The sequence below is a fragment of the Halichoerus grypus genome, chromosome 13 (genome assembly GCF_964656455.1).
Source record: "Halichoerus grypus chromosome 13, mHalGry1.hap1.1, whole genome shotgun sequence".
NCBI classification, from domain to species: Eukaryota; Metazoa; Chordata; class Mammalia; order Carnivora; family Phocidae; genus Halichoerus; species Halichoerus grypus.
Window position 1 is genome coordinate 72734449 of NC_135724.1, and position 22815 is coordinate 72757263.

The 22815-nt window shown below is 58.8% G+C and overlaps 1 protein-coding gene across 1 annotated transcript; it reads left to right on the forward strand.

Annotated features, from left to right (window-relative positions):
* The first annotated feature begins 1952 nt into the window (after positions 1-1952).
* On the forward strand, positions 1953-18041 carry LIF (LIF interleukin 6 family cytokine). The gene is made up of 4 exons (XM_036123202.2): positions 1953-2264; positions 12627-12746; positions 14579-14757; positions 15452-18041. The coding sequence occupies exons 2-4, from the start codon at positions 12728-12730 to the stop codon at positions 15860-15862; spliced, it is 609 nt and encodes a 202-aa protein (XP_035979095.1). The 5' UTR covers positions 1953-2264; positions 12627-12727; the 3' UTR covers positions 15863-18041.
* The last annotated feature ends 4774 nt before the right edge of the window (positions 18042-22815 follow it).

Here is a 22815-nt window from a genome sequence, read left to right on the forward strand (position 1 = left end):
TCTCCTTTCCCCATTGATCACAATGTCCCGTGGTTTCTCCCACATCCTGCCTCAGGCACACGCCTCCCTCTCCCCCGACAGACAGCTCGGTCCTGGCTCCCTGGACGCGGCCAAAAACCTCACTGCTGCCGTATCTTCTGCTCACAAGCCTTCAGGGACTCCCTCCTGCCCCCTGCGGTGGCACCAGTTGTAAACCCCTCATCGTATGTAACACGCCAGGCCCCTGCTCTCGTGCCCAGCCAGCTTTGCTAGCTCATGTCTGTGTTCGATCCATGCTCTGCTGGCCCCCCACCCCAGCCGGGCCTCCTGACCTCCCCGAAGCCTGCGTTTCCCCACCCCCAGCCTGCTACCCTCCCACCCTGAGCCTTAGTTCAAATGCCCCCTCCTCTTCGATCCCCCCATCCAGAGGGGCTTAGGTGCCTGCCTGCAGGGCATCATTTCTGGAGTCAGCATCTAGAATCAGAATAAGCTTTCTCTGATCATCCCGGTGAGACTGGGGTTCCCACAACCATCTGCTGTGACAGGCAGTGGGGCGGGGCTCAAATATTGCTTTTGTGACCCAGAGGCAGCGTTTTCCCTGGAGTGATGGTACCCTGTGAGCGGGCAGGTAGCGGATGCTTCCTCCCCGGTGGTTGTGTGAAGGGACAAAGCGGCCCCGTGCCCCAGCTGAGCTGGCACAGGCTCAGGAAGATAAAAGGGTCCTGGCCTTGTTGCAAGCACCAACCCAAAGCCAGGTTTTCTTTTTCTTTTTCCAGTTTTTCAAGGTGACAGTCAGCCCCTCAGTCAACTGCATTTAACACACAAGGATGGAAAGTTCCCCAGGACAGGGGGCCCAGAGGGCAGGGAAACTGCTGGAAAAAGGCAGGGTTGGGGTGCCCAGCACTCACTATCTACCCGCCAAACAAACTCAGGGTTTGCAAACAGCAGAGTCGGGTCTTTGGCCTCCATGACCTTCACTGTCCACCACTATCAATGTGATTCTTTTCCCCCTTTCTCGAGGGATGAGAAAAATACTTGAGAGTCAAGCAAAATGAGTTCAAACCCCAGCCACCCTGCCCTTAAACCTGTGTGACCTCCAAAGCCGAGCCTCAGCTTTCCCCTCTGTACAATGGGCTAACTTGGCTCACCTCCCTGGCTGTGAGATTTCCCAGGAGAAAACAGACACACACACACACACACACACACACACACACACACACACACAGAGCGCTATTTCAGTGTTATCATAAGCTGTCGCTGAGCAGGTGCACAAGCAACGTTCTCTTTATTTTCTCTCTTTCCTTTTCTCTTCCTTATTGGTTTTCTTCACAGCTTCTCTCTCTTTGTCCCTGTCCCCCTGCGCTCCTGCGCTCCTCCCCTCCACACCAGGCCTGGGACCCAGAGTGCACAAAGAACCCCTTTTCCATGCTGAGGCAATGCTCATAGTCCACCGTCAGAGTCAGCGTTGGGGAGGCCTTCCGCTTGGCCAGCCCCACTCCCTGCTTCCTGGGGCCGCCCCAAGGGCTGGGCTCTGCTCCCTGGCGCGGGGAGGGGCGAAGGTCTCCCAGGGAGGTGGGTTGGGCAGGTGGGGCCCTGGAGCCTGTGGAGGAGGGCCAACCAGATGGGCCGGGTAACTCCAGGGTTCTGAGGCGGGTGCCAGGGCAGCGCGAGGTGGCTTGGGGGGCCACTCTGTCGGGGGGGGGGGCGGCTGCGGCCCTGTGACTCTCCTGGGTACAGGGACAAGGGGCATGGCCCTGGTGCACACGGCTTGTGGCAGGTCTGAGTCAAAACACCTAAGGCCGACCCCGGCCGGTCATGCGGAGGGCTGCTCAGTCATCGCCTTATGCTGGCCTGGATCACCCAGGCAGGCTGGGTGCGGCCCAGTCAGTTGTGACTCAGGTCCCAGCGGCCTTGCCACGCAGCGCTGGGTAGGGGTGCTGGGCACAGGGTCGCCCCCTCCCCACCCCCAGCCCCACTTTACTCCTCGGCCACCCCGAAGACCCTGCCCCACCTGTCAGGCGCAGTCTGGCCAGGAGCCTGCAGTTCTCTGCCCCTGTTGCACCCAGCCCTTCAGCCAGGGGGTGGGGTGGAAGTGGGGGGAGCCTCAGGGCCACCCGGCACTTGACGGGAAGTCAAGTGGGGGGCAGTGTGAGGAGCTGTCTCCAGAGAAGATTCAGCAGGGAAGGGAAGCAGAGGGGGCCTGGCCCTGAAGTCGATGGTGTCCCACTGAAGATCTGGAAAACACCTGCGAGACTCCCGGGGGTCCTGCGCGGGCCCAGACCACGGTAGGCCTCCCCGATGGGGCAGGGCTGGGGGGTAGCTGCCAGCCCCTTAATTTATCCTCAGCACGAGCAAATCCTCCAGTGTCTGGGGGAGGGGAGTACCTGGTGGCCCATAAGCCTCGGTCTTCTCAGCTGTGTAACGGGCATGGTAGGACATTGCTTGCCCATCTCACCAAGGATGTTGAGGTAAAGTGGACAGACCAGATGCGAAAGTGTCATGGGTCACTAAGGGGTTAAAGATCCTGGAAGAGCAGAGGAGAGAGAACTAGATGGAGAGGCCAGAATCCTGGCATTGCATGATCCCAGAGGGGTCACCCTCTCTGGGTTGGGGGGGTGGGGGGTCTTGATTCCTGGATTCCCAAGGGACCCTCAGTCCCCTTTACCCCAGAGCAGTAGAGGGTTCTGAGTCTGTGGCAGCTTAGCTTTTCCTCAGATGGAGATGTGGCAGGCGGAGGTCTCTGTCCCTCTAGAAGGGGCTGTGGTGGGTCATGGGGTGGCCTCCGCCTGCTTCTGCATTGGGGAGAAGGGCGGGGGTCTTTACCAAAGTGAAGTCCCTCATGCGGGGCTCTGGGGTGTGTGGTCAGTCAAGGTCATGGTCCCTACACTTTTGCCCTTGGGCCCAGCACAGCAGGACTCGACCACTCTGCTCTGTTCACTCCCTAAGATGGGCCTAATTGTGGAAGCCCCGACTCACAAGGCCATGGTGAAGAAAAAGGAAAAACATAACCGAAGTCTGTGCAGAGCTTGGCACCAGAGGAGGGGGCTCGTTGGCACAAATAACACGGAAAGGGGTTGGACCCCAATCTTGTCATCAGCAGCTCCTGACTGCAGAGAAGCTTCCGGGATGGCGGGGACACTGTACCCAGGGCCTGTCCCACGGGGGGAACTGGGTGGTCCTGGGGTCTGAGGTGGGTAGGAAGGGGCGGTGATCTCCCCACTCCCTCCTTCCAGATTTCCAGCTGGATCGAGGCACGCCGCCCCCACCCCAGCCCACTGAGTGTGGTCCTTGGCGCCCCCTTGCGGCCGGTCCTCAAGGCTGCCCCCTTCCCTACCCCCAGCAGGTGCTGGGCCAAACCGAGGCCCCTCCAGGGCCCCTCCGCGTGTCTTCTTCCCCTGCCCGGGCCAGTGGCCTCTGCTTACCCTCCATAACGAGCCTCGGGCATCCCCGCCCACTTCCTCAATCCCCAAATCCCGCCCTGCCCAACCCTGGGGGAGGCCCCGGCGGAGCCACGCCAGCCTGGGGCTTGGTGGTGCTGTGGCCAAGGCAGCTGCTGCTGGTTGGACAGTGGGGGGCGCTGCAGCCCGCGGCTTGGAGCGGACCTAAGCGGCTGGGCGTAGGAGAACGCAGGGCCGGGAGCGGGGGGACCTAGCCCTCAACCTTGCTGGGCCCAGCTTTCCAGGGCACCTGGAAGGCTTTCTCTATCCTCCACGACCAGACCCCAAAGTCCACACCTCGAAAAGCCTTTTCTAGATCCTTGGAGACTGGTGGCCTTCTCTAGACCTGTTTTACCGCTGGGGAAACTGAGACTCCACGAAGCTTCCTTCTGGAATTCTCACAACTAATGGGGACTAAAACTCAGGGTTCCTGGCCCCCTGTCTGGGAGTCCAAGTGAGGCAGGCAGCCCACATGCTGTTGGGGAATGTGCCACTAATTTGCCTGTGGCCTGTGGCCTTGGAAAAAAGCAACTTCCCTTCTCTGGGTCCCACCTGTGAAATTTTAACAGCTAGGTTAGTATCAGTAACTCAGGCACACCCTCCAGAGGGTGTTGCTCCCTTTGTGGGCTGATGACACCGAGTCCCATTTTGTAGACGTCTGAGTGACAAGGCCCCCTGTCTGAGGGCCACAGCTCGTAAGTGTCAGACCTACGGCTGGATCTGTGGTCTGGCTGATGGCTGAGCCCACCTAGTTCCCCTCCACAGCCCCCAATCTCATCTTTCCAACATATTCCCATTACAAGTGGGGACCCTAAGGCCAGGAGAGGCCATGATGGTCTCTAAGTTCCCTCCTCCTCCCCAGACCTCTTGGGAGGTAAATGGGCTTCTCAGAAGGGAATCTAAGGATGGGGAACTGCAGGCCACCATCCTCCTTCTGTGAGGGTCCCCTGCTGGCCACCCACTGGCCAGAGTGAATGTGGGAGCTCCTGGCTGCTGAGGGGCTGGCAGGGACAACGGCTCTCCAGATGGCCCACTGTGATCCCAGGGCAGGCCGGGGTCCCACCCAGAAAGGGAGGAAGCGGAAACAGGGTCCAGGGGTGGGGCGGGGTGGAAGGGGCCCCGCTGGGCAGGAGATCAGAGCAGGATTGTGTCATGGAGTCCTGTGGCTGATAAGCAGCTGAGTGGCCAGCCCAAGCAGAAGGAGGGGCTCCCTGGGGAAGACTCATCCTGGGGACCCCCATGCCCCCTGTTGCCAGAGAGCCCTGCCCATCCTTGCCCCTATTGTAGGGAGCCTGTGGGGGTGGGGGGGACGTGGGGGACAGAACTGGCAATGTCACACCCTGTGTGACCTCGGGCAAACATTCAACTCTCTGAGCCTCAGTTTCCAAGTCTGTGAAACAGGATTAAAATGTTTCCCTTGGAGGTGGGGGCTAGGACTGGAGATAATAGGGGGCTCTAGGCAGCACTTTGTAATGGTTTGCTTTGGGGGACGTGGGTGGGAGAGAGGCCCCTGATGGCCTTTGGGGTTGGCAGTGTGCCAGCCATGTGCCCCAGAAAAGGCGGGAAGCGGGGCTGGGGTGGCCCAAAGGTGCAGGGTTTGTGGGAGACAGGCATCATTTCCAGGTTGCCTGAGGGAGGCAGGGGGAGGTTTGGCCTTCTCCTCCCTGCTCCCCACGAGCTGCTCCCCTACCTGGTCCAGTCCTTCCCCTGACTTCAGGGAGCTCCCCCTTTCTTCACTTCCCAGGGAAGAGAATGGTCCAACCCTGACTGGGCCTCTCTCCCTCCATCCTCCCCACCCACTGGGAGGGGGCCACTGTATTCTCTCCATCTTATCACCTCCCACCCACCGTCCTCAGAACATTTCCTCAGTCCCTACAGGCGCTGAGGGACAGTTTGGAGAGAGGGCCTGCCTGCCTCCCTGACATCATCTCTGGGGTCAGGTCGGGGTGGCTCCAGTGAGCTTGACTCTGGAGGGAGCCTGGGCCCCACCTCTGGCTGGCCAGTTTCAGGCTGAGTGGGTCCCCGGGGCTGCTTCCTGTTCTGTTTATTGCCTCTGAGTTCAGGAAATCATTGAGTGAAACATCCTCCCCCCCCACCCCCCCCGCCCCACGATTATTTAATAGGAGCCGAGCTGTGGTCTCTCTCTTTTGGAAAATCCAGTGGGAGAAGGAAGCTGTCAGCTCAGCTCTGACATCAGCTTTGTCCCTGCGCCAAAAGTCAGGGTGGTCAGGGCAGGGGGGCCTGGGGCGGGGTGGGGAGGAAACCAGCTGTTGGTGGCCCCCGTGACGTGAGGCTGCCACACGGTTCCTAGGGTGGGAGCTGGAGGGTGAGGAGCAGGGATTTTGGAGACACACTCGGGACACACATGCACACACGCACACACACACGCACACACACGCGCGCACACACGCACACGCACACACACACACACACACACACTTCGCACGCAAGGGTCACGCCTCACCACTTGTGCCCAGAGACCCCCTGCCACGCAGACTCGCACAGACACAAGGTCAGACCCATGCTTGCCCAGGATTCACGCACACGGTCACTTACACATCCACGCAATCACAAAGAGGGCTCACAAAGTCAGCCGGAGCTGCTCGTGCTTCGGCCCTCTCCCACTAGCAAGCAGACCAGCACAGACACACGTGCACACCCACAGGGTCAGACACAGCCCAACGCAGACACGTGCCGACACACAAAGACCCTCACTACACACGCACGCTCATGTGTCAATGCCCATTCAGACCCGGACAGGCAGACCCGTGGGATGCCCCGCAGGCGCTCCCAGACACAGACTCAGTCTCTGGGTTGCAGGCTACCCTGGGAGGGCGGATGGTGGCCACTTCTCCTGCCGCCACCGCGGTGAGGATGAAGGGTTCCCGTGGAGGGGTGAGGAAAGGCCCGTGACTATCCCCGCCCCACCCAGGTGGGGCAGGGTGGGGCGGGGAGCTGGGGGTCTGAGGCTGCGGAAGGGAGCGGACAGTGAGCGGCTGGGCCCCCGGGAGGGCCTTTGTCCCACGCGGGGTGATGACAGGCCTCCGCCCCACACCAGGAGCACCAGCCCCGCCCCGCCCCACCTGCAGCGCCTCCTGCCCATTCCTGAGCTGGAAGGGACCGCGGATGACATGGAAGTCCCGAGTCTCAGGCTGTCAACCACTGAGTGACCTTGAGCCAGTCACTCCTCAGCCCCTCAGGGCCTGGCTTTCATCACCGATACCAGTGGCTTACAAACGTTTTTGACCGAGACCCACAGTTAGAAACACTGCACCTTGCAACCAGAGGATGATGCGTGCGCTGACACATAGAGACAACGGGGAAAAAAAAAAGTTTGCGGAGCAGCGCTTGCCCTCGCTCCGGGCGATGCCGGGTGATTCGGCTATTCCATTTCCTTTTTGAAAGTGCTGGTGGCAACCCTCTAAATTGAATCCATGAGCTGCCAAGTGGCTGGCCTCCGAAACCCGTAGTATGAAGGCATTGCTCTCTCCATGCGCCAACTCGGGTCTCGGGCTAGTTGGAGACTCCGGGAGAGCCTCGAGGAGGTCAAAGTGCTTACAGAGGCTATGCTGAGGAATGATGAGAGAGGACAGCAGCCCATCCTCAAGATGGAGATGCTGAGGGCAGAGCCCGGAGCAGGAGCAGGCTTCGTGTAACGGCATGGTCCTTGGAGGCAGGCTTCTGACCCTGCCGGTGATGTGATCTGGGCTCTGTGGGCTGCTGCTTCCCTTGCAATTTCTGTCAGAATTGAAGAAAAAATGCAGTCACTCTGATTCACCTCCAGGGGGGTGATTCCTGACGCAGGACGAGTCGGGAAATGTCCGGGTAATGATGGGGGTAGTTGGTGGCAGGCCAGGATGGTTTCTGGCCCGTGCTTGGCCCTGAGGGGTATAGCTGGTCCCTGCCAGAGATTTGATGGGGTGAGGGTGAGAAAGAGCAGACGATATGCCCAAGAGCCTGGGCCTCAAGAGCCTCAAAGACAGCTGGGCTCTTCAGGACCCCGAGGTGGGAAGTATTACTTATTCCCCTGCTGAGGTTCTGAAAGGCTGTCTGTTCCCCCAGGACCCATGCCATGCTCTGGGGACTGAGAGGACCCAGGAGCCCTCCCTGGCCTCTCAGACCCAGGCCCCTGACTCAAGCTGGGATTTGAGCCCCTCCTCTGACCACTCGAAGCTCTGGTTAGAATGACTGTCATGTGGTAGGCACTTTGCGTTTCCCACTGAACATCCTTATGACAGCACTCCAGCATTCCCCACTTTCAGAGGGGAAATCAAGGTTCAGAGAGAGGAGGCCAGTTGCCCCAGGCCACACAGCTGGTAAGTGGTGTGGGCAGGATTCGAACCCAGGTTCTCCTGGTTCTGAGCCGCACCCTTACCCACAGGCTCTACCACCAGCCTAGCCCTGGCTGGCCCACAGTTGACTTGTGAAACGGCGCCAGGGGCCAGGAAAGTCCACGATGGTTTCTTGGTGCTTCGGGGTGCAGGCTGGGGCCACAGGCGTAACTACACCTTCATTGCTCAAGTGTTGAATAATGAGGTCCTTTTGCCTTTTTGGACAGGACACCCAACTGCCAGGGCTGTGCCAGGAATTCCTGAGCGGCTCATGGCCGCCCCTCACCGGCCCTAGTCCTGGACCACAGCCTCTGACCCCCAACTTCCTCCCCAGGGCCCATCTGACTCCCCTGCGCTCATTTCCCAGGTGGAGACATCGAGGCAAGGGGCTGGGCGTGAGCTGGAGGCTAAGAGCCGCTGCCGGTTGGGTTTTCAGAGAACCGAGATCTTAGCTGGGCACAGGGGAGGGGGTGGTGAAGGAAGGAGGGGGCTGGCCTGGGCAGTGGGGGTTGCCCAGAGCACTCAGTTTCTGGGTCACTGGGCTCGGGGAATTCCCCGATGCCCAGAGAGCTGCTTACCTGGTGAGTAACTACTCTGGCTGCCCACACAGGATGCCTGACTTGTGAGGGTACCTCCCTGCCACCCCCCAGCCGATGGCCACTGTCCCGCTGCCCTCTCCCGAGTGCCTCCGAGGCCCAGGAAAGAGAAGGACAGACCGGCAGGGGGCTGGCCCCCACCCCCGCATCCCCCCCTGGGGCTCCGCAGGGGGCGGCTGGTGATTCAAGCCCCTCTGAGCTGAGCTATGTCTCCTTCCTTCTCAGATGGAGCCTGGGGGTGAATCAGTTCCTGGGGGCGGTGAGCCCGGGTCAGCCGCTGTCCTTAGCTCAGGCCTGGGGTGGGGGGTTGGGGGGGCAGTCAGGGGCCAGGATGGGACATGGGGAGAGTGAGTACTGCCATGCCATCCCCCCCCCATATAACCTGTTTTATCTGTCTGGGGTGCCGCTGAAAGAAGCTGGAGCCTATAACAGTGTCCTGCCTCATTATCCACCAGGAGAGGGTATACAGTTCCTCTCAGCTTTCCCTCCTCAGCCCTGGAGTGTGCCCAATTGCCTCACTTCTAAAATGGGGACAAAAACCCCTCCTTCACAGGTGAGGTGAGGATCTTCACCTGGTCAGAATAAATGCTGACGTATGGAGGGCTTGTGGGGTGCCCAGAACTGCGCCAAGCCCAGACACCTCACAGCAAACCCACAGCATAGGTGCCATTATTCCCATTTTATAGATGGAGAAACTGAGGCCAGGGGCGCTCACTTCCCCAAAGTCACCCAGCTCTTAACTGGCAAAACCAAATCTCCAACCTGGCTCTGACTGAGGCCAAAGTCCACGCTTCAAACCACGAAACTCCACACCGTCTCTCCACGAGACATTTGGCCCAGACGGCTTTTGGAAATTGTGAAATGCTTTTAAAAAATACTTAGCATCGACTCTGGTGTAACCCTGAGCCAGGTGCTGTCGAGAGTACAAATGAGTATCAGACCCCATCCAAGCCCTCAGAGAGTGAGGAAGAAGACTTGTCTCCACTTGAAAGGAGAGCAGGCAGGACCAGGCAGACTCGAGCTGGTCTGGGCTGTGGGCAGGGGAGACATCCTGGAAGAAGCGGCCTATGTGTTCCTCATCAGCCTTTGCTCCTCTCTAGAGCTGGACGTGCTTCTGGCATTACAGTGGCCTGCGAGCCGGAGGCCTGGGTTCCAGACCCTGCTCTAGTGTCTCTGCCCGGCCCTGGGCAAGTGGCTTCACTTCCTCAAGCCTCAGTTTCCCCATCTGAAAAATAAAACACCTGTGATCTTCTAGGAGAGGCGAATGAATGGCAGGCGAGAATCAGCACAAAAGGAGGACCGGGTGGCCGCATTCAGCAGAGTGCGTAGGACCGAAAGAGCCCCGAGGGGCCCTGGGAAGGCCGACACATGGGCTGACTTCCTGGAGAGGGGAGATGAGCAAGTGGTTGGCACAGCCACCTGGAGACGGCACCCCGGGGCCCTGACCCGGCAGTGCCCTGCCTCGGCGGAAAAGGGCCCCTTGTGGACCCTGATGGTCCCCCTCACCCTGAGGCGGGTCAGATCCCCAGCAGGCCCAGTGTGCAGGAGCAGGACAGGCTGGGGATGAAGTCACAGCTGGAAGGGGCCGAGCTGGGGCTGCCACTCCAGGGTGGGGCCTGGGGTCACGACCCCGGGAGCATGCAGCCAAGAAGGGAGGATGCCTTCCGTGAGGAAGCGAGGGGAAAACACACACACACACACAAACACACACACACACACACACACACACACACAGAGCGTAGAGAGGGAGGGAAGAAAACAAACTCCAGGAGACCAAAGCTGGCCTGGAGCGCGGTCTGGGCGGCCGATTCCTGGGGACCAAGGCCACGTTGCAGGCAGCTCACGGCCTGGCGGCTCCAAGACCCTGCCAGAGCTTCCCCCCAGAGGCCCAGTGCAGGTGGTTCCTGGACATGGACAGGAAAGGGAGGCCGGGCCTAGGGCGCCGAGGGGCCCACAGCTCTTGGGGAGCACAGACCAAGTCAGGTACCGTGAGAGGGGAAACTGAGGCATGGGAGGGGCCAGTCGGGGAGGGAGTTAAGTGTCTTCTAGACTCTGCCCTCACTTCCTGTTTCCTGTGGGGTGGGGCTGAGATTACATGGCGACTGAGGGTGGACTGCAAGGCTGGCGTGGGATCTGGGGAGCTGGAAGGCAGTACAAAGACCTGCAAGCCCACTCAGAAGGATGTAGGGGAGAGATGGGGGCAGGAGAATGGTGGGACGGGGTGGCAGCCTCCAGGAGAATCAGGGCGCCTAGTGAGAGTCTCCGGTGGGGGAACAAGGGGACCCACAGAGGGGGCCACAGTGGGGCCCTGGTCAGATGGATTTGGGGTCCACAGCAGAAGCACCAGGCCGAGTCAGGTGACAGGGGTCAGGGAGATGTGGCGGTAGGACCGGAGGCTGCTCCAGCGTTTGTGTTCATGTGCTCTGTGTTCATGTCAGGCCCTCATGCAGGAGAGAAGAGGAGTGGGGGGATTTCTTGTGAGGGGAGGGAGGTGAGCTGGTATGTTTTGTGCTGTGGGGTTGTCTGAGCCAGGCTGGGGTAGGCGGGCCTCCTGGGGGTGTATGCTGACCCCATAGTAGGTGTATAGGAGGGGCAAGTGCCAGGTGGGGTCTTCTAGGGCCTTCCAAGGAAGAGACAAGGGGGGAGGGGGGAGGAGGAAGGAGAGCCAGTCTGGACTCTACCAGCCTCCTCCCTGCCGGGAAGTGCCAGCTGGGATGGGCATTTTTATCACCCCACATCCCAGGTCCTGCTGGGAGAGCATGGGGGAAGTGAGCCTGGAGAGGGCAGAGTGTGTGTGGGGGAAGGGGGACCGCAGCAGGCATGAGGGCTCGTCCTGGCACGATGAGGAGGAACGCGTGGCTGGGCAGGTCCGGGATGTGGCAAGAGGCGGGAGCTGGGAGCATGCATGGAGGATGGGTGAGGGGGTGAGCGGGGGCCAGAGAAAGGCCGTGGGTCTCCCTGGCCTTGGAAAACCAACTTTTCCACCTTGTTTCCTGGTTAGGGTCAGGCCGGAGGGCTGGGGTGAGGTCTCCAGGGGAATGAGACATCTCCTGGGACAGAGGGTGCCCCTGACAACTTGGGGGACAGTGTGGTGCCAGATACGTGTTCCCTGGCCAGCACTCCCTCACATCATTTTTTAGAAATGCTTTTTTGGGGGAGGAGTCCTGTGCTCATTTTGCCCTGGTCCCCACCATTCCTTCCTGCCTCTCTTCACGCGTTTACAAGTCTAACTGGCCATGATAGACACCAGGATTTATTTGTGATCCTGCCTTACAGACTCTAGAAGCACCTTTTGGGGGGTCACCATTATTCTCTGGGGCTGAGCCCCAAGGGGCTTCCAAGGCAGGTTTTGGGGGGCAAGCTATTTCTCTTCTCCCCAGCCAGCCCTCAACATCCTGAGGAAGAAACCTGGGTCTGGTCTGCTAAGCCTCCCTAGGTCTCTGCTCCAGGTGTCCCTCCAGAATGGAAATGCTCCCTGAGGGGGGAGGTGGGACTGCAAAGAGTTTAGGTAAACCCCAGACACACAACACCTTCCCAGAAATTCCTCCCCAGGCTGTCCCCTGAGAACTGAGTCACAGCAACCTCCCCGCTCCCCACCTTCCCAGCCCCCTCCCCAGCCTCACAGCCTACCCGTGATCAGCAATGGAGGCTTGCTGATGGTGGTCAGGAGGCCTGACCCTGTGGGACTCTGGACAACCTGTGCCCTTTGAAGCCCCACTTTGCCCAGTGGCAATGGGCAGGTTGGAGGAGGCTACCTCTGAGGTGCCCACATTCAGTTCTGCTTTATTACTGTCTAAAGTCCAAGCCAGGCCCCAGCCCCTCTTCCTGGAGCCTCCTTCTCAGCCAAGCCCCAGCCTGCCTCCTCCCCACTGCCCCCAAAATCCCTTGATCAGGGGGCCACAGGTGCCAGCCTCCATCTGCTTGCCTAATGTCAAGCCACCTCCCTAAACCCAGGTGAGTCAGGGCTGTCTGGAGCACCTATAGCCCCGGGGACCCCGATGACTCGAGCCTGGGGACCCTCCTTGCCCTCCCCAACTTCAAACAACTCTTAGGGCAAGCCACTCAGGAAAACCACAGGGTGTTTTGTTGAAGAGTTCATTATAATTTTATCAATCAAATTCTTAGAAGAGGGAAAAAGTCTGCTCTCTCCACCCTCCCCCTTCACTGCCCCCCCCCACTCTCACTTTCTTCCATTCATAATTTCCTATGATGCACCTCAAACAACTTCCTGGACGGGGATCCCTGCTAAATATAGCTGTTTCTCTCTCTGTCTTACAACACAGGCTCCAGTATATAAATCAGGCAAATTCCCCGTTGAGCATGAACCTCTGAAAACTGCCGGCATCTAAGGTCTCCTCCAAGGCCCTCTGGAGTCCAGCCCATAATGAAGGTCTTGGCGGCAGGTAAATCCACCCGCCCCGCGCCGGCTTCCGCGCCCCACTGCGGGTGCTGCGGCAACTTGGGGCACTTGGCGATCGCGAGCGGGACAGCCACTCGCCGCAGACACACGGACACTTGGGGCACCCGTGCAGCCGGCCCGGGCCGCCGGAGGCGCTGGGTGGCGGCCGGGAGCGAGCGCAGGCACATGGTCCCGGCACCGCGCGCCCAGCCCGTCCGGGGGCCAGCAGGTTGGCGGCGGGCAAGGGAGGGGGCTGCCGCAGCCTTCCTCCTGCTCTTCCTCCTCCTCCACCTCCTCCTCCACCTCCTCCTCCTCCTCCTCCTCCTCCTCGCTCCTCGCTCCTGCCACTCTCCGGTCTGCTCTTCCCGCTCTGCTTTCTCCCGATTCACCCTCCCTCTTTCTTTCTTTCTGTCTTTCCGCTTTCTCTTTTCCAACCGCGTCCCGGGCTGCTCCCAGGGAGGGGCACCGGCCTCCGAGCAGCTTGCAAACTCTGGCCGGGACGGAAGCAGGTGCCGCCTCCATCTGCTAGTGCCTGGAAAGCTGTGGTCTCTGCTAGGTGAGCCGGGCGTGTGGGGGCCCCGCAACCATCCCGGGGTCTCAGTGCTGCCTGGGGATGCTGGGAGGAACAGGGGACCCAGGAGAAGTGAACTTGAGGCTGCTACTGTCCCAGCGGGGGAGATCCCAGCGCTCCAGCGCCCCCCTTCACCCCAGCCTCACCAGTTCTCCAGCCTCACTGGTCTGCTGCCCCTACCTCCTGCTGCTGGGCCATTGGGAGAGGCCCCTCGGAGGGAACCCGAGACAGTAAAGCAGGGAAGGAGGCGCGGGTGGGGGGGGGGAGGGGGGAGGGGTGACCCAGGACAGGCCCGGACAGCTCCCAGCTCTCCTGTCACCTTTCACTTTCCTTCCTCCCCCACCCACCTGGCTGCCTGCGACCTTTTCCCTTTTCTCTTTTCTGGTTGCACCATTTCCTCTCCCTCCCCAAGGCTCTGAGGGCCTGCGGGACCCCAAGATTCTCCTTGTCCTAACCCAGCGCCTGGGGCAAGTAATAGACAAGAGGGGGATGGCATGGAGGCAGGAGCTGTGCAGGGCTGGGGGGACAGGAAGTTTTGAATGATGATTTGGGGTTGGAGAGGGGGCAGAATTGTAGAATTGGGGTGGACTTGAGGGTCCTAAATAGGAGAGTGGCCACATTTGGAGAAGAAGAGCTATAGAAGAAATGGGGGAGGGTGGCAGAATTTTTGGAGACAAACGGCCCAGGGAGCCAAAATCAAGTGACAGGTTTGAGAGGGAGAAGAGTGTCAGCAGAAGATTCCCCACCCCCCACCCTGGGTTCCCGATCTGGGAGCTATGGCCTGCAGTGGGCCAGTGAGCATGAAGCAATGCACAGGAATCTGACCATCCTGCGAGGTGGGAAGATAGGGGCCTCTCTTTCCCCTGAGACCCGCTGGGCCTGGGACATGGTGCCTTCCAGCCGGAGGGGCAGGAGGCCTCAGGGGCTTTTGCCTTCCTGAGGGAAAGGGCTGGATGGTTCGTGTCACCCTGGCCCCAGCTCCCAGCTGGTGGGAACAGCTCATGTCCTACCCCCTTCCTCTGCTCAGGAGAGAGAAGGAAAAAACAAGAAAATGGAGAGAAGCAGAGACAGAGATCTGGAGAGAGGGAGGCAGAGAGAAACAGATGTAGTGAGGCGATGAAAACCAGAAGCAGCCAGGGGAAGACAGAGCTGCAGGTGGGGCTGGGGCATTGGCGTCCCTGGGGAGATGAGGCGCATCTTCTGCCCCGAGCCTCCTTGCTCACCCCCAGCTCCCCTGCTCATGGCTCCTTCCTGCCTGTTCCCAGGAGTTGTGCCCCTGCTGCTGGTTCTGCACTGGAAACACGGGGCGGGGAGCCCCCTTCCCATCACCCCTGTCAACGCCACCTGCGCCACACGTCACCCATGTCACAGCAACCTCATGCACCAGATCAGGAACCAGCTGGCGCAGCTCAATGGCAGTGCCAACGCTCTCTTTATTCTCTATGTAAGTCCCCCTTCCAGGTCCTGAGGAAGGAGGGAGGGTGGGGGGTTGCCACACAGACCTGGTCTGGCGGGACTGGCCTGGGAAGAGAGCGTTTGGAGCTGGCAGGAGAGAATGGGGAAGGGTTTGGGTTCAACCGAGCCCAGACTCCCACTGCTTCTGAGCCCCCGCCCCTCCCCCAGCCCAGGCTCAGACAGGAAGCCCCTTTTCCGAGGTGCCCAGTTAGGTCGGGGGCATAGCTGGGGGGAGAAGCGGGAGGCCGGGCACTGCTGGGCACTGCTGGTCTAGGGATTCCTCCACCACGTGGAGCAGGAGGCCAATGAGAGACAGAGAGGAAGTAGGGTGGCTGGGAGATGCTGTTGGGAGAGAAAGTGGTGGGCTGTGGGTGTCCGGGGTGCAAAGCCACACAGGGAGAAGGTGCGCTCAGTGGGTGAAAGGGCAGGTGTGTGTGGTGCACCTGCAGGAGGTGAGACTTTCGGTCCCCATATGATCCCGATGAGGGTGATGATAATCCCTTGCACCGGGATTACTTCTGGCTCACACGCCAATCCTGAGATGCCTCGTGGGCAAGTAGCCGGGTCTCTACGCCCGAGGTGGGAAACTGAGACCCGAGAGCTTTCCCAGAGGCTTGGTGGCAGGGCTGGGACCCTCGACCCTGACCCCCACGTCACCTCCCCTCTCCCTCTCTGCTCCTCAGTACACAGCCCAGGGGGAGCCGTTCCCCAACAACCTGGACAAGCTGTGTGGCCCCAATGTGACGGACTTCCCGCCATTCCACGCCAACGGCACGGAGAAGACGCGGCTAGTGGAGCTGTACCGCATCATCGCGTACCTCGGCGCCTCCCTGGGCAACATCACCCGGGACCAGAAGGTCCTCAATCCCAACGCGCTCAGCCTCCACAGCAAGCTGAACGCCACTGCGGACGTCATGCGGGGCCTCCTCAGCAACGTGCTCTGCCGCCTGTGTAACAAGTACCACGTGGCCCACGTGGACGTGGCCTACGGCCCCGACACCTCGGGCAAGGACGTCTTCCAGAAGAAGAAGTTGGGCTGTCAGCTCCTGGGGAAGTATAAGCAGGTCATCGCTGTGGTGGCCCAGGCCTTCTAGGCAGGAGGTCGTGATGCCTGCAGTGAGCGACCTGAGATCCTAGGCTCGGGCGGCTCTCAAACTGTGGCCGGGGCCCAGAGCATCGCCGGACCCAAGTGGGGGCTGCTGGCAGACCCCGGGGGGTTCCTTGCCAGTCCACTCCCCTCTAGGGTGGGCTGTGAGAAAGCCGAGCAGAATCTAAACTCCCGTAGGCAGGGCCTGTCTACAGCGCCAATTAGAAGAAGGACCCCTTCCTCTGGGAGACCGCGGCCGGGCACCAGGGTGTCGGGCTGCTGAGGGGATTGTGGGCTGGACCTCTGTCCCCACTCGGCCCCTTGGCCAGGGCCTTTGTGAGAAAACTGCACAAGTCGTCCATAGCGACTCTGACCATGGGGCGAAACGGCAGGGGTCAGGGGAATCACCCAGCCCCGCAGAATGACCACCATCGGTGCCTTTACTGCCCCTTCCATAGGCTTTGGAAGGTTTGACGGGGCTCAGGCAGGCCAGGGGAGCTGGGGTCCAGAGGACTCCTTGGTCCCTATAAGTCTAGTGAATGGAAGTTAGAGAGGGAAGTTCTGGTTTGGGATGTTCCTTCTCTTGAGCATGATTGGAGAGCTCAGGCCTAGGGCCTGGACTGTGAGGCAGAAAGCTCCAGAATGAGCTCCCTGGCATTCAGGCTTCTAGGGCGGCTGAGAGGCCACCTTCAGGCGTGGGAAGGTAGAGAGGTCCTGAAAGCCTTGGCAGGCTCTCCTTCTTCCCTGCAGTCTTTCCTGAAGCCTGGGATGGCCAGGGGTCTGGTGGCTGGACCTGGACGTGGGGTTTGGGGAAATGGGCAGGTGGCAAAGTCAGGTGAAGAGGTTCCAAGGGGACCCAGAGTCTTCCTTCTGGGCCGGGCTCTATAAGGGATGGGAAGGGATGGGAAGGACTGGGTAGTTCAGAGTGGCAGCTCACATCTGGGGCCGCTGGAGGTCCTGTGAGGTCACACAAAGGTACTTGATGGGGACTAGAGGCCATCTCTGGTTCCTAGAGCAAGGGGACAGCAGGACCTGAGCTTAGGGTCTCAGTGAAGCCTGAGAACCAAGAGCGCTGTGTGTCTGACCCAGTATGATTGTCTATTTATTATGATGCCCTATTTATATTAACTTATTGGTGCTTTAGATGGCAAAGTTAGTTCCCCTTTCCCTGCTTCCTACTCAACAGAAATAATACGATGGCTCATAGAGGAGCCAGGGCCAAGCCTTAGCAGGGACTGGTCCAGAAGTCAAAGATGTTACAATGAGACTAAGCCTTACCGGTGAAGCTCAGAGAAGGGTCAGGATCTGAGAGAACTGGTCACCCTGGGTGGTGGGGGCGGGGGCAGGGGACCCTGTTCCATACCCCATCCCAACTGTGACCTGATTTAGGGGTATCAGGATCCTGGCTTCACGGCAGGCTGGGCTGGCTTGTGGAGTGGCCAGGGGCCTTCTCCCAGGGCCACCATCTTGCTTGGCTCCAGGGGGCTCACTCAACACTGTGTTTTCTGGCAGCCCTTGGAATTGTGCCGTGAGGGGTAACATTCACGGCTGAAAGGGTGTCCGGGAGCACTGGGTAAGGCAGGCCTGGTGGCCTGCTCTGCTGCTGTTTCCTTGTTCCCATGCTGTCTCTAGACCAGCAGTTGAGGGGCTCTGGAACAGTCCTGACCCAGCATCCAGCATGCTTGCACACAGTGGGGAAGCTCCTGCTCGGGTGGCCCAAACACCCCCAAAGGGCCAGAGGGCCTGGCTGGACCTCTGGGAAGCTGGGGCAGCGCAGGGAGGAGCTCCCTGCTCTGGAGAGGAGGCTAGGGAGGCCCTGGGCCCACGACCAGGAAGCTGTGGTCCCTCCTGCCCTCCCTCCCCCCACGCCCCCACCCATGTCTGGGCTCCCAGGCAGGGAACCCGATCCTTTCCTTTGTGCTGGGGCCAGGCTAGTGGAGAAACGCCCTCCAGTCTGGGAGCAAGGGAGGGGGTGCGGAGCTGGGGCAGCTGCTAAGAGCAACATTCTGGCTTCTTCTCAAACCCTGAGCGGTGGTGGCGGTCCTAGCGGTTCAGCCAATGTGATTATGGTACTTTGCACTCACTTTGCACCTCTCTGTCTTCCCTGAGCACTTTACCTGCACACACCGGGTGGCAGGTGGGCAGGCAGCAGGCAGGGGTGGGGGCAGGGGTGGGCAAGGTTGTTTTGTGGCAGGTGGTGGAGGAGACCATGAGGTTTCCTGAGGTTGTCTTAATCTGGGTCACACTCACCCTCATCCAGGGTCTTAGCCTGCTGCCCCCTCCCTGCACTCCGCTCCTTTGGTGAACGTGGCTCCGAGGGCTTGGGGCCAACTGGGTCTTCAATCTTCCCATCCCCTCGAGTACACTGACTCCCTCGCTGAGCCCACCTGGGCAGCCTCTGGGGCTCAGGGACCAAGGAAGTCTCTTCCCCTAGACCCAACACCGCCCCCCTGCCTTGCTCTCACTGCCTCTGCCCCCCCCATCTCCTGCTCTGCTCCTCAGCCCCCATCCTTAGCACTCTTCCTAGAACCAATCCAGCAGACCACTTTGCACAGCATCCCGGAATTTATGGAGCCTTTGTGTGGAAAAAGCTTTGCAGGGCAGGAAGCTGTCCTTTTCCTCATTTTTCATCTGCTGGTATTGACCCACACCTGCATCCTGGGTCAAGAGGAGGAGGACAGAGAGGCTGTCAACAGAGGATGGGGTAGGACAGTCATTTTGCAATTTATGGAGAAAGGAGTATTGGGAACTTTTATTTATTTAAAAACATTTTAAACAAAAAAAGCACCGCCAGTTTATTTGTCTCTCCTCCCCCCTCTCCTTGTCCCCTCCTTGGGGTGCCCCCTGCCCGCCCCCTCCAGAAGCAGCTCAGCCCCACCTTGTTGGCTCTCCAGAATAGACAGAGCATGTGGGGTTGGAGGCCAGAATCAAATGAGAATTTCCCTTCAGGTGGTACGGATGTCCTTACTTTCGAATGACCCCCAGTACTTGCGCCTCGATCCCAGTACCTGGGCATCTCTCCCATCCACACTGCTAGTTCGTCTGTCCCTCGGTGTTTCCCTCCTCCCTCTCTACTGGATAGGACTTGGCCTTGAGGGACAAATTCCTCTTTGATGAATGTACCCTGTGGGAATGTTTCATACTGACAGATTATTTTTATTTATTCAATGTCCTATTTAAAATATTTATTTTTTATACTGAAGGAATACTTTTTTTTTTAAGAAAAAAAGAGAAATTAATAAAGAATCTGCTCTTGGCAAGCTTTCCAGACTGTATTGATGTGGGGAGACAGGGCTGGAGGGGCCGAGACTGTCTCTGTCTTGGACACCCAATCGAGTGGAGTTCTGCTTGACAAAGGGCAGGGGGGTGGGAGGAGGGGGCGCTTCCGCTGGGCAAGGATGCTGGCATGGGCGGGCCGCGTGGGCAGAACAGGCACAGGTGGAACGAAATAGGTGGGGTTCCAGATCGTGGGGTGCCGCCCAGAAAGGCCCCTGCCCTGCCCCTCCCCTCTCACATGAGTTTCTAAGAGTCATGGTCCCCATTTCACAGAGAGGGAAACTGAGTCTCAGAGCGATGAAGCCTCTTGCCCAGGGTCCCACTGGCAGACTGTTTAGCGCCATCCCTTAGCTCCACATCTCATGTTCTTTCTGCTGCATGGAACCCCAGGGACCTAGAAGATACCAGCTGCCAATTTTCTGTCCTCAGTGACCCAGTGACCGTCCACGGGGAGCTAAAGGGCGGAGACGTGAAAGACCCTGGAGCAGGAAATCTAAGGGTCCTGTCCAGAATTGTGCCAGATGCTGGTGCCAGGACCAAGGCCTTCCTGTGGGGCTCTTCTGGGCCTGAGCAGCCCTCCCGCTGTGGACACTGCTGTCCTGTCCCTCTGTTTCTCACTTGGGGACGCCCCTTCCACTGCAAACTTCTTCACTGCAAGCCTCGTGGGACCCCTTCCTTGGGGAATAAGGGAGGTTGGAAGCAGATAGCCATAGACACAGGGGCCCTGGGGTTTGGGTCTGAAGCTCCCCCAGCTGAGATTAATTTGAGGATTTGGACAGTTTTTCTGAGAGTCACCTCTTTGCTCACTCATGAATGTTTAGAAGCGTCAGGTCCTGTGTTGGTTTCCAAAGGAGAATAGGATACAATCCAGGCCTTCTGGAAGCTCACAGGCTAATGGGGACAATGAGTGAGGGCATCTGGAAGGATGTGAGCGATGGAAGAGGCACACAGAAGGTGCCAGAGGCCAAGGTGGAGACGGCCCTCACCGTATTGGGTATCAGCAGGGGCTCAGTCGGTGGTCCTCCCCACTCTGTGCAATGAAGGGACTTGACCCAGGACAATGGGCAACATTGGCCTCACCCGGGAGCTGGTGAGGAATGCAGAATCTTGCCCACACCCCCACCCCAGACCTGCTGAATAGGAATCTGCCTTTTAATGAGATCGCAGGGGATTTGTGTGCGCGTCCAAGTCTGAGAAAGGCCACCCTGCGCTCCTTCCATTTTTCACTCCTCCTGAGTCTATGAAGACGCCAAGTGTCAATCGCCCAGGGCAGCACAGGCAGCTGCTTGGGAGGGAGAGGCCTCCTGGTCCCTGGAGCCTGACCCACAGCTGTTTGGGTCTCTTCCTCCCCAAGTACAGCCGGCCACGGCCCCTCCCAGCGGGCTGGATCCCAGGGCCAGGCCACACCCTGCCAGCATCGCCCCACTTCCCCTTCGCTCCTGGGAGACAAGGTTGCAGCTTTTCAAAGAAACCTTTACTAGGAAACGAGAGGAAAACAAACAGCAAAGCACAACAAGGAGGGAAGGACGGGGATGGCAGATCGTCACCGCCATCCTGCAGGGCTGTGGGGCCGCTGGGCCCCAGGTACTTCCCTCACCTGTGTCTGCTGAGTGTTCTGTTCCTGAGGTGGGGGCAAGGATTCTGCTCCCTGCCCAGCCCTCCCCCCCCAACCCCGCCAGAGAGAACAAAGAACTCTTGATTGGTTATTGCATTTACCGTCCTGTCCCCATACTAGGCGGCAACAATCAGTAGGTGGGAGGAAGGGAGGCCCTGCCCTTGAGGCCTGGGTCCTCAGCGGCTCTGCCACGTGCAGTCCCGTGACCCTCCCGGGTGAGCTCAGCTCTCTTATCTGCGAGAGAAACCGGCCATGAATGCTGTTCTGTCTACTTCACAGGGCTGCCGAAGGAAGCCCGTGCGCAGGGAGCTGGACACGCGGTGGGAATCAGGACCTGGCAAGGTGCAGATGGAGGAAGCAGAATGAATCTTAGACACGGTGCTCTCTCTGCAGGGGAAAGGAGTCCTCCCCGCCAACCCCCCCCCCCCCCCCCCGCCAGGAACGCAGAAGGCAGGATCTGCAGCTCTGAGTCCAGGGGGCCCGGGAGCCAGGCTGACGGGAAAGGGGGCAAACAGAGTGGACAGACTTCCACCTGATACCTCCTCCGACAGTGCCCTGAGCCCCAGGCTTGGAGGAGACCTGCACAGAGGGGCCTCCCGACCTCAGGGATGTGGTGGAGCCAGGGGCAGCCCATTACCCAGCTGAGCCTTCTCCCATCCTGGCTTGCAGGAGGTCCACAGGACAGGGGGACTCCCACCCCAAGGAGATGATTGCCAGCAGCTGTCCCACTGGACACGCCAGCCCACGGGCTCTATGATGGTGTGGTACTTTGGTTTACAAAGTGTTTTCTAACTCATCACTGCATCTTCCCAACCATTTCGAGGGTGGGGCTAGACTACTGGCTGTTTCCATTTTATAGATGAAGAAACGGAGGCCCCAGGAGGCTAAGGGACTACCCTGACATCACTCAGCTTGCAAGAGATGCCCTTCATATTGGCTCATCTTTATGTTCACCATCTATACACTCACCTGGTCAAGACCAGGAAGGGCCTCTATGTGCCAGGCTTTACACCCAAGGAGTTCAAAGATTAGTGGTAGAAGAAAGATAATTTCCCAGGTCACCTCTGCCCTAAATTCAGACTTATGCAGTCAGGGAATTCACTTATCCCACGAAACAAACACCCTTCCTTCCTTCCTTCCTTCCTCCCTCCCTTCCTCCCTTCCTCTCTTTCTTTCTTCCTTCCTTCCTTCCTTTCTTCTTTCTTTCTTTCTTTCTTTCTTTCTTTCTTTCTTTCTTTCTTTCTTTCTCTTTTTTAGATTTTATTTGGGGCACCTGGGTGGCTCATTCGGTTAAGCATCTGCCTTCGACTCAGGTCATGATCCCAGGTTCCTGGGATAGAGCCCCACATCTTCAGGCTCCCGGCTCAGCAGGGAGTCTGCTTGTCCCTCTCCCTCTGCCCCTCTCCCCTGCTCCTGCTAGAGAGAGAGAGAAGGAGCAGTGGGGAGGGGCAGAGGGAGAGGATAAGAGAGAATCTCAAGCAGATTCCCCTCTGAGCACGGAGCTCAATCCCAGGACCCTGAATCAAGAGTTAGACGCTTAACCTATGGAACCACCCAGGCTTACTTTCAGCAATAAAATTAACGTCATAATGGAACCATGGTGTATTTATTTATTTATAGTCCTCTTTTTTCTAAACAGCATGCAAAGCAGCTTACAACATAAGGCACCTAATAAAAATATTTATAAAATCGATAAAGAGAATCAGCATCAGAAAATATAAAAGCAGAGTGAGAAAACTAAGACCACGGAAAGAAAAAATAAATGTTTCAGATCACAAGGGGCCACATAATTACTATGGTTGAGCTTCAAAGTTGGCTCTGAGATTCCTGGCAGCTAAAGGAAAAAGGGAAATGTGATCTGTTATGCAGTTCTCATAGTCAGAAAAGAAGAGGCTTTCTTGAGGCTCAGGGAAAACAGAGCCTATCCTGGGACTGGTTCTGAAGGTGAGTTCTCCCTTGAGACCCAAGAGGGTGGTAGCAGTCATGTGATGGGCCTTACAGCGAGTAGGTTCCTAGGGGCTGTTTCTGCAGCAGTCTTTGCAAAAGGTGATGCCCAGCATCCGATGCAG

What these genes read in the sequence shown, in the direction of transcription:
- LIF (XM_036123202.2), top strand. An exon ending in ACGCTCTCTTTATTCTCTAT is followed by an intron (nt 14,758 to 15,451) that starts GTAAGTCCCCCT and finishes TCTGCTCCTCAG; the next exon opens with TACACAGCCCAGGGGGAGCC.